This window comes from Lolium perenne, chromosome 5, assembly GCF_019359855.2.
Source record: "Lolium perenne isolate Kyuss_39 chromosome 5, Kyuss_2.0, whole genome shotgun sequence".
Taxonomy (NCBI): domain Eukaryota; kingdom Viridiplantae; phylum Streptophyta; class Magnoliopsida; order Poales; family Poaceae; genus Lolium; species Lolium perenne.
This window is the reverse complement of record NC_067248.2, coordinates 51,065,786-51,079,459: the sequence shown is the minus strand read 5'-3', so window position 1 is coordinate 51,079,459 and position 13,674 is coordinate 51,065,786. Positions and strand designations below refer to the sequence as shown.

At 44.3% G+C, this 13,674-nt stretch overlaps 1 protein-coding gene across 4 annotated transcripts; it reads right to left on the bottom strand.

Annotated features, from left to right (window-relative positions):
- Positions 1–5,075: 5,075 nt before the first annotated feature.
- LOC127299160 (HMG1/2-like protein) lies at positions 5,076–8,894 on the bottom strand. 4 transcript variants are annotated; one of them, XM_051329077.2, is made up of 8 exons: positions 8,684–8,892; positions 8,530–8,586; positions 8,308–8,439; positions 8,155–8,212; positions 8,008–8,052; positions 7,857–7,928; positions 7,535–7,620; positions 5,076–5,469 (listed from the first exon to the last, which is right to left on the bottom strand). In XM_051329077.2, exons 1-7 carry the CDS (start codon positions 8,743–8,745, stop codon positions 7,567–7,569), a joined length of 480 nt encoding a protein of 159 aa, XP_051185037.1. In that variant the 5' UTR covers positions 8,746–8,892; the 3' UTR covers positions 5,076–5,469; positions 7,535–7,566. The 4 variants fall into 4 exon arrangements, with proteins under 4 accessions (XP_051185037.1, XP_051185038.1, XP_051185036.1 ...); XM_051329078.2 differs by having other exon boundaries at positions 5,076–5,466; XM_051329076.2 differs by having other exon boundaries at positions 5,076–5,398; positions 8,684–8,891.
- Between the last annotated feature and the right edge of the window lie 4,780 nt (positions 8,895–13,674).

Below are 13,674 nucleotides of genomic sequence, written 5' to 3'. Positions count from 1 at the left end.
GCACCGTCGTACGCCGGCGGTGACGGCGTAAACCCGGACATGCCGGCGGCGGCGTAGGTGTCATGGAACATGGCAGTGGCCGGCGATGTCGGCGAGAAGGAAGGAGAACCGACCATATCTTGGGTAGGCCATGGCCCGGGGAATTGGGCGGTGCCCGGCTGGAAAAGTTGATGGAGATCAGCCTCGCCAGTTCCTCCGCCGCCGTCGCCACCCTCTTCGCGTTGCACTTCTTCACCCTATCCTCCCGGCCGCGAGTTTTGTTCCGCCGTCGCTCCACATCCGCTGCCCACTCCGCGTTTGAGATGCCCGGCGGCCTCGTCTTGGGCGCTCGCGGCTTCCTCGCCTTCGGCGCGCCATCGGCGGCGAGCTTCTTCGGCGGCATGGTGGTGGAAGGGAAGAGGAGGAGCTGCAACTGTGGGGGAGAATGGCGGTAGCTCCGAATTTCGGCGGGGAAAATGTTTGGAGGGAAAACAAAATTAATGGAGGGAACTACCAGTTGTGACGCTGACAACGTGGGCCCGCTCGACATTTCGCGCGTTTTTGTTTCGTACGTAGTCCCCGGCCGGGCCTTGGGAATCCGGGGATGGCCTGGGCTCTCCGGACGGATGAAAGGCCTAATCCGGATGAAATCGAGGAGCCGGGGCCGCGGCTAGGCCATTTTCGTCCATCCGGATGAAAAAAAGGCGTCCTGGGGGCCCTGTCGGGGAAACGGCTAGGGATGCTCTAAAGCTGGGGTTAAGCACATTGGTCACTGGAGAAGGAACTGATTAACTACGTACCGGTTTCCCAAATTTGAGGCGCAGATGGGTCGCGGCGACCTGCATCGGCGAGGACGTTACGCGGACAGCACGTGTCCGACCACGCGTGCCCGGGTCCACTTGGAAGTGACCCGACGACAGAAGGCTAACCGGCGGTAGTGTTTCCCATCAAGGTCGTCGCTGACCACTGCGCCCGTCGCCTCAATTCCTACACCGGCATTGATGCCAATGGCGTTGGAAGGCGTGCGTGTGTCGTTGCCAGCGACACTTAAGTCGCGGCTGCGCCCGCCTCTTCCCCTCCACTTCCACGGCCGCCTCGCATGGCCTGCCTGGCAGTGACCCTGATGCTTCGCCTTCAGCGAGGCAGAACTGACAGGCGGCGCGTCACAACTTTTCTGCGCCGCATAAATGGTGCGCCTCGCCTTCGGCGTGCATGCGCTTGTGTGCGGTGTCGCAACGGCTACAATGGCAGAGCATTGAAGTCGTTGGGGTCATCCCATCCTTTTTAAGGGCCGTTGGCGGCGCCCATTTCCTCGCCACGCCATTACCAAAGCCCTCCACCTTTCCACGCACACATAGAACCGAGGCCATGGGGAAGGGTTGGCCGTACCGCAAGGGGAAGAACGACCACGGGGCCAGTGACTCGGGTTCCGGCAAGAAGGCGCGGCAGAAGCGGTACGTCGGGAGGAGAAACGGTCGGTCCCATGGCCGGATGCGGGCCTGCCAGGAGGGGGTTGGTACGCGTACCAGTCCCTCCCGTGCCCCGTGACTCCGTGAGGGACGAGAGCGCCGCCAGGAGGTCCTGCGCCGCCGAGCCATCTTGCCGCCGGATCTGTGCGACGATTCGACATTCGCGATGACCTCGTACATGTGGATTTCGTTCGGGGTGCGGGAGTTCGACGCGCGACACCGAGCGGGATATCTCGGCGATGTCGACTTCTTCACCCACGAGCTCGACGACGAGGACGGTGAGGGTGAGTACGACAACGAGGGCCTGTACGAGGACGAGAACGACGAGTACGACTACGAGGTTGAGGACAGAGATGACGAGGAGGACGACGTTCAGGTCCTTAGAGCCAATCGCAACGACGACGATGGCGGCGGCCCGGCCTGGGATCCAGAGATCCAGCCGCCGGTCATCAGCGAGGAGGAGACCATCGCCATCGCAATGGCCAACAGCGACCTCGACCAGCTCGTTATGTGGGCACGGCCTCGGCGTCCAGCTTCGTGAATCCTGGCTAGCGCAGGGGACGTTGGCGACTCCTCCGACCACGTCGACACGCACCCACGTGTGTCGTCTCCCGTTCCATCCCCAGCCTGGTATCCATGGCTGCCGTCGACGCATGCTGGCCCAATTTGTTTCCTATTCATCTCCAATCATGTTCCTCATCAAGTCTCTATTCGTCAAAGGCATCACTCAACTCGATGTAAATAGATGTTTCTACAGACCCGTCACTGGTAAATGATGAGCAATACTGTATGAAGGAGCTAAGACTACCCACAATGGGAGTATCATAGGTAGTATCATGCATTCCGTGCATGCAAAATGCTGATGTGGCAGTGCAATTAAGGATGAGAGAGAGGGTACTAGTATCATAGGTAGATATTGTATCATAGCACATACTACTAGAAAAATTAATGTCAAGTAAATCTTGTACATATATTTGCATTGAGATTCTACAAAATAATTAATATATGAAGACTATGATACTACTATATGATATCATGCATTGTGGAGATAGTAACATGTACGCATGATACTTCTATATGATACTATGCATTGTGACTAGTCTAAATACTAAAGTTTTTGAAACCAGTGTAAGCATTAAAATTGTATCCGTCATGAAGGCACACCACTCACTAAAGAGGTAAATACATAGGGCATAATATCTACCATTTAAATCGAATCCATGACGCAGCCCCGTCGATGGCCACGATCGGGAAGATCGATCGATCAGGCCTCCCGATTTCTAGAGGCCCCCGATTTTCTGCAGCCCACTACTCATTTTCAGCAGCCTAGGCCCAACAACGGACCATCGATCTTTTGCGTCTCCAATCGAGATCGAGATCGATTCCACGATGTTTGGAGTGCTCTTGTAGATATGTTCCGCGTCGCGCCGGCGTGGGCATGCGAGTGGCCACGCCCGGTTGCTCCTTCCGATCCTCAGTACCTCATCAGTCTACCATGCGATCAGCCCGACCTGGTATGTGTAGTTGTTTACCAATCTACCAACAGCGCGCTGCCTACCAATCTACCATGGCCTAAATTTCACATGTAAGGAGTAAGAACAGATTCAATTGCTCTTAGTGTTAAACAAACCTGAATTTCAATAATTTGCTGCTGTTTCAGTTGAGAAACCCTTGATTTGTAGAGCTGTCGCGCAGTAATCTGTGGTTTACAAACATAGTCATGAACTCATGATTCTTTATTTTATTAATTTGTTAAATAGGACAAATCAAGATCGAAGTTGCTAAAATTCTACATGTGTTCTACTATGACACAAGAAAGACACAGTGGATTGGCGACAATATCACCCGAGAAAATGATACCTTGGAGAAGATTAATTATAAAGATATGATTGAAGATTTTATTTCAAGAAATACCATAAGAATGATGCTTTTCGGTAGAACATAAGGTTCATTTATTACTTTAGTGCTATATTTTTCTGTTAGAATGAAAACTTGATATATGTTTGAGTATTGTACGGAATATATGGTTTCATTATTGAGTTTGAACAAAAAAAAGAATTATCCCCATTTTGTAAGTCGCACCGGGGCCCCCATATCCTGGAGACGGGGCTGATGACGCTGCTTATGAGCTCACATTTTATGTCCGTCTTTTTATGCTTTTGCTGAATCAGTAAAGCTCAAACCATGACTCTAATCATGTGAACGTGATAAAAAGTAGAATGAATGATCACCATAACTAATCCAAACTTAGCAGTAAAGATGTTATATTAATATATTATAATACGGATATCGTCAACATTGAATCACTTGTTATGAAAATAAATTGATTTAAAGATAAATTTCTGAACAAATATGTGACGACATTATCTCCAACTTACCAAGAATCAACCTATAGCCTAGGCTCAAGGACTATTGGCATATAGTCCATCCTGAAGGAAACTGTCTGTTCAACTATCAACCTAAGCATAAGCTACAAATCAAAATAATAAAAATAATAAAAACTGAAGGATTGAAGATATATTAGTTAATTCAGTAAGTGCATTTGATGGAGAGGTCGAGAAAGACCAAGAATGGAGGTTCATCGTGTACGTGCGGCATGTCCCCATGAGCACACTTTCTCAACGACGAACACCTCATATGGGGTAGGTCATCGATTGACATGGACCAACACGCCGTACTCCCAGTATTTTAGAGTCTCGAACATCGCCACATCGTCTCAAACCATCACACTCGCGAGAGATCAAGATAAAGATCAAGATAAATATAAATATAGATATCATATGCTTTTTAGGTCTTACCCAAGTAAGGAGAGATCCAGCGCTTGTTATTTGGTTCTGTTATTTGCTTTCCATCTATTTAAAAATTCTCCTGATTGCGGTCATTCCAAGATTGTTGATATCTTATATACTTCCATAATTGTTGGACGTATCTATTTTCTTGATTGTGCATTTGGATTTGATACAGAATCAATAAGTCTATTTTTTCTGAGCGATCTGGAAACATTTTCTCTGAGCGATGATAGTAAAACGATTGATGTTGGACGTGATATTTTTTCCTTGATGATGGACGCGATTGTTTTCTTGATTTAAGCTGGACGGGTCTGTTTCCTTGTAAAAGCAATTTGGACATGATTGACGCTGGACGTGTTTCGCTACGTGTGTGTATTTACATGTTTCCTTTTGAAAGCAATCTAGACATGATTTTTTCGTGCATGTTGATATGCTAAACAGTCCAATCGTCAACTATGCTTAGATGAAAACAATATTCACGCCCAGGCTTGTCACCAAGGAGCAGCTCTACCAGCCACACTTGCTTATCAAGATACTTAACTTCATTGTTGACAACAAAGTTAGTGGGTTGAATATCGTGGGTTGCAACCATAAGAGAGGAAGACCTGACTTAGGATAAGGCTCAACAAGCTTGCTTAGGGCTACTGATTTGTTCATCTGATGGGTGTTTTTGCAGACCCATGTAAGCAAATACAACTCCTGTACAGCGAGTGACCTAGATGAATAGGTGACCATATTCTACACAGACAATTAGAGCTAGCTAGCAGCGGCAACAAATCCATGCATCAGAAAGTAATCAAGAACTAATCTGACATTGTACACAGGCACAGCAGAACCGTTGGCCACAATGTCCAACTTTATTACAAACACACGGGCGAAAATCACACAAAACGACAAAATATTCAGTTGTAATCTCACAATGTCATCATAGGGTTTCTAATAGTGAAATATAACTTAACGGCCATTCAACATTACTAATCAAACACCACAGTATGCAAAACAGAGTTCAACATCTAAAGCTAGGACCACGAACATATTTAATAGTAGTATTGACCATATGGCAGCATGAAATGCACTTGCATCTGAACCCTCCAAAGTGTCAGCCCAGACAGAATCAGGCTGTGGAGTTGGTTGCAGTAATTGTGCGATCCAAAGAGATTTCTGCAAGCAAACAAAGTTGCATTGATACAGGCATCATTCCATACTCCGGTGCTCACACATGAATAATTCTGCTGGAAAATGGAACATGTAAAAGTTTATAACTCCAAAACATTCAGTTACATTTTTAAGGAGTTTGACTTTCTCATATGCAGTCTAATAACATGGCAGTTAAAACAAATAAATGCCAAAAGCAAATGAAACTGCTATAACAGGCTACGAAGCACCGATACTTCAAAACTTGCCGTATGTACCGTACTTCTCCGATACTCCGATACTCCACCGATACTCCGATACACGTATCGCTGGCGTATCCCATTTTCCCACATTAAAAAAGAAAGAAAAGAATGCCGATACTCCGACGATACTCCAACGATACCTGGAATCTACGAAGCACTGATACTTCAAAACCTCTGCTTGCTTTCTCCTTTCTGGTGTGCTACTGATGGTGAAGAAGCACGGCAGGCAGCCAGTCTTTTTTTGGTGCTATCGATACCTGGAGTGAGATACCGACGACATGTCATCCGCAGGCAGTGGCATGGTAGGCAGCCAGTCTTCTTTTGGTGGTAGGCTAGTGCTAAGATAGGTAGCTGCCTCCCCAAGGTACTGCTGGCTGCTGCCTCCCATATGTACCTGAGATTGGTAGCTGCTGCTTGCTTGCTGCTCTGCTAGTGCTAGTGCTAGGCCTGCGTACTGCTGCTTGATTGTTACTCTCCCGTTTGACCCGATTGCTTGGCTGGCCAGGAAGTGAGATGGCATCTGCAGGAGGTCAATCTTCAGTTGGTCCTAGTGCAAGCAATTCCATAGACAGAAAATGGGGCAGTACTTCTATGTTCTATCCCATCTTTTGTATTTACTTCATTATGATTTTTGATTTATGGTCTATTATATTTTTGCATTTATACATATATACACGCCGTATCGCCGTTTCGCTGTTTTTTGAAATCGCTGTATCCCGTATCGCCGTCTCCGTATCGCCGTATCCGTGTTGCCGTATCCGTGCTTCGTAGATAACAGGTGATGTGTGGTGGTGTTCAAAGGATGATATTATCAACATGAGATGAAGCAATAGCAAAAGAGCACTGTTTTGTTCTACACTTCCTCTGTTCCCTATTATAAGACGTTTTGGCAGCCTTGATTAGTTTGCCAAAACATCTTATAAAATGGAACGGAGGAAGTACTAAGTTTAGTTCCTTCTTCCTTGCCAGCTACAAGACCAAAACAAAACAGATTCCAACAGCATGCCACCTATAAACCATGGCATGATGCTCAGATGAGGTAGAACTTCTGGCTGCTCAACGGTATTGCACCAACATAAACCGATGTGGAAATGGTAAAAGAATTGTGAAAATTATATAAAAAAATATACCCAAAGCTGGCAAAGTTATATCCCACAATTTTGTATGGCTTGAACAGTACAAGCAAACTTATAAATTGTAAAAATTACAACAAAAAATTATCCCAAGCTGAATTTTTTCAACATTACTGGACAAGACCAACAATAGAAACACTGAACAAACAAGACCAGTTTATTTATGCTGGCACAAGATCAACTTATTTTGTTGACAATCATGTTCTCATGGTTTTGGCTACATATGATCCCAAGATTAAGGTTGAAAATCAATTCAAGTAAGAATTAGGCTCAGATACAAGAAAGCAGGAGCTATGGTATCTAACTCATTGTGGAAATTATAAAAAAGGTTATCCGATTGAACGCTGAATTATTTCAGCATTGTTACTAGAAAAAACCAAAAATAGGAACACCGAATGAACAAGTATAGAACTAAATTAATGTGCCAGCACACGTTCTACTTATATTGCTGAAAATTATGTTCTCCTATTTTTGGCAACATATGATACCATCGGTGCCTCCATCAGAGGCAAATACTGAACTTTCAAGATAATAAAGTCATGTGAGCTTGACTTTATATTAACATGCATATGAGAGGCTCATAGAGTAGAAAACAGGCGCGTATTAACTCATAGCCATATGTATAAATCCAATAACTAGCTAGTTCAGAAATTAATCAAATCCATACAACAGATGCCATAAAAACAAAACAAGAGAACATGCATTACCTGCTAATTGAGTAACTAATCAACAGGTACACATATAGCAAAAAGAAAAATGCAAATCACCTATTCAAACACATGTTAGAGATCTGGAGTGTTCACACTTTCAGATTCACCATCTTGTTCGTCAACGCGTACGTCAACCGCAGTGTCTGCAAGGGAAAGAAAACCATAAAAGTTCAAGGAGAAGCTTGATCAACAATAAAGAAAATTAAATGTGTAAACACAGTTTAATTATTCTTTCAATGAAAGGTAAAGTAGATGAGATTATCTATTGTTATTGGAAATAATATATGTGCTGAAAGAGCATTATATCTGTAGAGAATGCTTAGCTTAGCATGGTAAAATCATCTAAAAATAGGTAAAACCGCTAGCTATTTGTCTCAACCTTCTTGAACGCGTGAGCCTCAGCTAGGAGTATTTTGTTCACACGTGCCTTGGCTAGATAAGGGGCCTTCTCCTGCAACACAGATCCATCCATTATGTATCAATAACAAATCAGCACAGCAAAAGTTACAGAAGATTAAAAGCTGTCTTACCGAATCGCTAAAGAATTTCCAGTTTTCAGTGGCTTTCTTACGAATCTGAGTTTTAAGAGAACAAATTATCAATTCATCCACAAAAAAAGGAAACAAATCATTATGCCTGCTGATAGAGGTAAGGAGGCGTTGAAGGATCGAACTTACAGCATGTACGGACGGCTCGTCATAGACGCCAGGGAAGTTGTTCATCCAAAAGATATTCCTAACCAACCGAATCATGGTCAAATAAATCAGCACCGTCCAGAAAAGCAAAAAACTGAACAACAATCTGAATAACCATGGAGGATATCATCTCACCGGTAGCAGTACAAGGCGAGCAATTCATCCTCTGACATTTCCTCTACAATGCTCATCACCGCCAACCCGCGTGTAACATCAGAAAGGTCATGGGTTTTGGGCTTCTCCGCTCCATTGCTCTTCACCGCCAATCTGCGTGGAACATCGAAAATGTCATGGGTCGACGCACCAAAATTAACCTCTATATGTTGCATCACACAAACAAATCGATTGGATTCTTACTTTCCCTTGGCCTTCTTCCCCTTCCTCGATTGGATTGCATCGCTCTTCGCTGCCGACCTGCGTAGGAATCCAAAGTTATGGATCGACGGCTAGACGCACCAAAACTAGCAATGTCTCTTGCATCACAGAAACAAGATTCGGTTTGGATTCTTACTTGCTGTGGGCCTCGTCCGTGGCGGCGGCTCCCATCGATGCGGTCTGCTTGCAAGTCTTCATGTCTGAACAACAGGTGAGATCGAGCGCCCGAATTTAGGATGGTACTGGAGTTCGGGGAAAAGGAAACAGGGAGCTGCAACTCGGCTAGGGTTTGGGGAGATCGGGTACGAACCTATTAGACTCTCTCTCTGTAACCGGGCCGGCCCAGTAGGATCATTTCCCCCTGGTTTTGGGAATATTCTGGATGCTTCAGGTTCGGTTTCCTATGGTACTTCGGTTTTTTTCCTTTTATTTTCTGTTATTCTTCTTCGTTATTCTTTTTTCTTTTTTAGTTTTTCTTGTTATGTTGTTTCTTTTATTTTTATTTTTAAAATTATATTGATTTAAAAAATTCCATTTTTATTTTTCTGCTATTTCTTTTCTTTTTCATTTTAAAAATAGTTTTGATTTTTTTATAAAATTTGACATTTTTAAAAAATAAAAATATTGAAGATTATTTGATATTTGTTTTTTTCAAAAACCTCAACATTTTACACATATGAACCTTTTCGAAATCTAAATATTTTTTAAAATGCGACTGGTTTTCAAATCCTTAATGTTTATTAAATCTGAACATTTTTCAAAAATCTAAAATCTAAACACTTTTTATCTTACCATTTTTTTCTTAAATGGACCGGTAGTAGAAGGTTGTTGCCTCATGAGCATGGATTGGTTTTTTTTAGGGAAACAGCAGGACTCTGCTACAAGCTTTTATTAATCAAATAATAGATACATCGTCAACTAAAAGGGAAATAATAAAAATCGGCGGATCATCTACCCACACACATGGGAGTGAATCTGTCTCTCTCGATAATCAGCAACAAAGTTTGCTTCCCTATTACTGAAACTAAACTCACAACTAGAAAACGTAAAAGTATGGATATAAATATCATGAAAAAGATCATTCGTCGCCGTTGATGGGAAACTTCCCGTCTGAAGGGCTTCAATCACTTGTAGACAATCGGATTGAATAATGGATTGGTTTTTAGTTATGGTGTTTGCTTTTGTTATTGTTTATATTGGATATCATACTACTGTTTATAAACAATCGTCCTACTGTTTATATCACCTTTGTTGGTATACTAAGTCATTATTGTTGATATTGCTTCTATTAATATATTGAGTCATTTAAATATGTTGCCTCTAAATGGGTTTTGGGGCCTCAAAACACATTTCTAAATATTTACATTTTGCAAATAAAATATTACTTGCACAGCCAAAATTTATCTCATTTCATGAAGGAAACTGTTGGGCGTCCCCCGGGGGATCTGATTTCCCAGCCCCCGGGTCGCCAGCCGTCGGATCGGTCATCTTGGACGGCCAGATCTGCTTTTACTGAATGTAGCAAAAAAAACACCTCCCGGCAGCAAAAAAAAAATAACCCGCTTTTGCTAGATTATAGCAAAAAATGGTTCAGTCACGAAATCAAATAAAAAGGCTGAGCTCGCCGGAGACTCGCCGGAGAGTTTGTAGCAAAATAATTATGCTATTGTAGCAAAAAAAAAGTGTTAATGTAGCAAAAACCAATATCATCGGAAATATTGATGAAGACCTCGCCGGAAACCGTCGCCGAGACCTCGTAGCAAAATTCTATACTAAAGTAGCAAAACAACAAAACAATTGTAGCAAAAAAATAGCATCACATCATTTTTTTACAAGGTTTCTGGCGAGGTCATTGTTATTGTATCAAAACAGACTTCGCCCAATACATCACCGAAATACTTAGTAGCAAAATATATATACTAACATAACAAAACCATAGAACGGTTGTAGCAAAAAAAATCTATATATGACAGCAAAATCCACGTAATGCATGTCGCAAGCCGTCGGCAGCAAGGAGGGCCGCCGTGGGCAGCAACTTGGTCCGCCGTCGGCAGCAACGAGGGCCGCCGTCGGCAGCAACCTGGCTCGCCCATGGTAGCACCGCCGGCTGCCGCTCGCAACACCGCATGGAGGAGGTGGGGCATGGGCGCATGGCGGAGGGCGCCATGGGGAATACACGGAGAAAACCAGAGCTGGCCAGAGGTGAGTGGGTGCGGGCACGCATCGAGGACGTCCGCGAGCTAGGCGGAGATCGACCGGTGGAAGTCGGCGGAGGCCCCCCGGGAAAATAGGGCGGCGCTGTGGAGCTTGACCGGCGGCCGACGAAGTGGAGCTAGGGTGCGGCTCCCGGAGAGGTGGAATCGGAGGTCGCCGGCGGCGGCGCCATGGCTACACCTCGCGGCGGCGCGCGGAGTCCGGGACGGAGAGCGAGCGAGGGACGAGCTCAGGAGCCTCGTCTCCGTCTCCATCTCCGGCCGACGGAGCACCAGCGGCGGCAAAGCTCTCCTCTCCCTGGCGTCGACAACAGCACGGGGGACGGGTCGAGGAGCAGCTCCAGAGTGGCGCGCCGGCGGAGGAGCAGCACGGGGACGAACGAGAGGAGCAATTCGCAGGCGGGCTTGTTGGCGGACGAGCCAGGCGGCGGCGCAGCAGTCAACGCAGCGCTGCATATCTTGAGGAGAACGATGCGGGGATTTCTTCAGGGAGATAACGATAGAGAAAAGAAAAGTGGGACCTGCCAGTTGCCTCCTTTTTTCAGCTAGAGAAGACACGCGTCAGCTGCCCAAGGCGGAGGATGGGATGAGCCGATCCCCGGGGGAACCAGATCATTTTCCTTTCATGAACGAACATAATTTGAATTTCATTTAATTTCATGAACGCGTGTGTGATGATGATGTTGCCCCATGGCGGATGCGGCCTTACTCCATTAGGATTTTCTAGGCCATCAAGTAAAATACATGGTAGGTACTTAAACTTGTAACGGGGTTTGATTACATCACCGTACACTCAGAATATCAAATTGTGGTCACCGAAGACGTTTTGGGTGCTCAAAGACTGTCACTAGTGCCGAACGGTAGCAGTATATTGGCTGACATGGCATGTAGATGACCCATTAGTGAGGACATGTTGTATTTTGTTAACCGGTCTCAGCTGTGTTTTTTTAGAAAAAGGCCCTCAATTAGAAGCAACAACTGTGGTGACCCAGCATATCACTGCATGGTGTAGTATGCAAGTCGTTGACATAACACCAATGAAACACTGTTCCACTAGTATTACATCTCTTCGAGTGGTACAACATAAACATATGCTGGTTATAGTTTTAATCATAATGAACTAGGGTTTCCTATTTGTCCAACCATTATTAAGAAATCATTTGTTAAGTAAAGTTGAAATTAAGAAACAACTTTTAAGTTCAAGGTATTAATGGGTTTATCATTTTTCTTATTTTTCTTATTTTAAAAAGTGATAAATAAGGTAAATACAATTTTAGAGGTTTAAGTATAATAATGACATTGTTAATGTTGATATGATGAAATAAAATTACTTTTGGTGTTTTATTTATTTCCTAAATGTTTATTACTTATTTTAGAAATTTTTCTAATTATTGAATTCCCTTGGAATTTGGGATAAAAGAAAAAGCATAAGAAACAGGATTTAAATAATTGAATTTTCATTTAAAAAATAATTGACATTATATTTTTATTGGATAGATTATATTTTCAGAACATTTTGGTATCTTATTCATATTTTTCTGAATTGAAATGGATTTGATATGCTTTTGCAAATTTTCTGCACTTTTTGTGGAATTTAAATAAAATAGAAATACTAAGGGTACCCGGTACAGACCTAACCTTAGTCACTCACGAGTGGGACAGCGGCCAGATCATCTACCACGTAGACATTGACCGAGTCAAAATTGGATATCTGGCTGAGGACACGGTGGCCGGCGGAATGTCGGCGACGGCGCCGCCGTTCCCGGGCTCGCGCGGACGGACGACTGGTTCCACTCGAACCAGCACGTCACGAGGAACCTAACGGTACCAGCGCCGCTTCCTAATGGTCGCCGGAGCTAGCTCGACGGCGAGGCCGAGCGGCGGCGCTCGCAGATGAACGGCACGACCCCACTACATCGCATGATTGGGCGAGCCAAGGACACTACGAGATGCAGAAGCTCACCAGGAGCGTGTAGAGCTTGTCGGCGAGGCTTGGGGTGGTCAGAATCGTCGGCAACGATGGTGACCGGCGTCGGGAAAGGCAGGTTCGGCACGGATGCTTCCGGGTGCTCCAGCTCGAATCCTTGCTCGGGTTGGGCAAGTTGAGCATGGAGATGATGATGGCGTCCACAGCGTGATGCGGGGATTCCCAAACGGGGGCGGTAGGAATCGGTCGGGAGGCTAGGGTCTCGATTTTTTTAGAGATGAAGCAAAGAGAGGGGAAGATTGAGGTCTAGGGTTTCACCTGTGGTATTTATACGTCTCCTCACGGTCGTTAGCGTTCGTGGGGGTCAACAACGGCGGTCGGGGCGTGGAGCTTCGTCGTCGCTGTGGCATCCCGGCGTGCGAGGCGAAGACGAAGACGAAGACCTCCCCTTTTGGATTAGAAGTTGTATATGGGGATTAACACATACATATAATGAGTATTATTGGAATGAGAAAAGAACATTCCATATAGATGTGATTTTATTTTTCAACTTTAGAGCGTTTTAAAATTATCCTCTAAAAGGCCTTTCTAATAACCTAATGATAGTTAGTGTTTTATGTGGTATTACTTTGCAAATAATAATTTACAAAGTAAAACTATTATTTGGTTCCTCATTTAAAAAGGTGATACCATGGCATGATTTCATGTGTCCAACATCGTCTAAGTACTTGGAGATTCTTAATGATTTTCCAAAAGTGCATTAGTGGAAGATATCAAGGTGTGGTCTTAAATTCTTAGAGGATTTTATTATGTCTTCCATGAGAAGATATATTATTCTTATTAAGGTTTGAATTCATTTATTTTTTTAATTACTAGTTTCAAAAGCTTGAGTAAATTCTAACAAGGATTGTTTGGCTAAATCTTATGGGTTTAAGAAACAGGATTAGGTTGGCCACTTAGCTCATGGCTTGTATCTAATTCTAAAGA

What these genes read in the sequence shown, in the direction of transcription:
- LOC127299160 (XM_051329077.2), bottom strand. Translation starts at nt 8,745, where the DNA reads ATGAAGACTTGCAAGCAGACCGCATCGATGGGAGCCGCCGCCACGGAC. An exon ending in GGAAATTCTTTAGCGATTCG is followed by an intron (nt 7,929 to 8,007) that starts GTAAGACAGCTT and finishes TCTGTGTTGCAG; the next exon opens with GAGAAGGCCCCTTATCTAGC. An exon ending in AGGCTCACGCGTTCAAGAAG is followed by an intron (nt 7,621 to 7,856) that starts GTTGAGACAAAT and finishes TTTCCCTTGCAG; the next exon opens with ACACTGCGGTTGACGTACGC.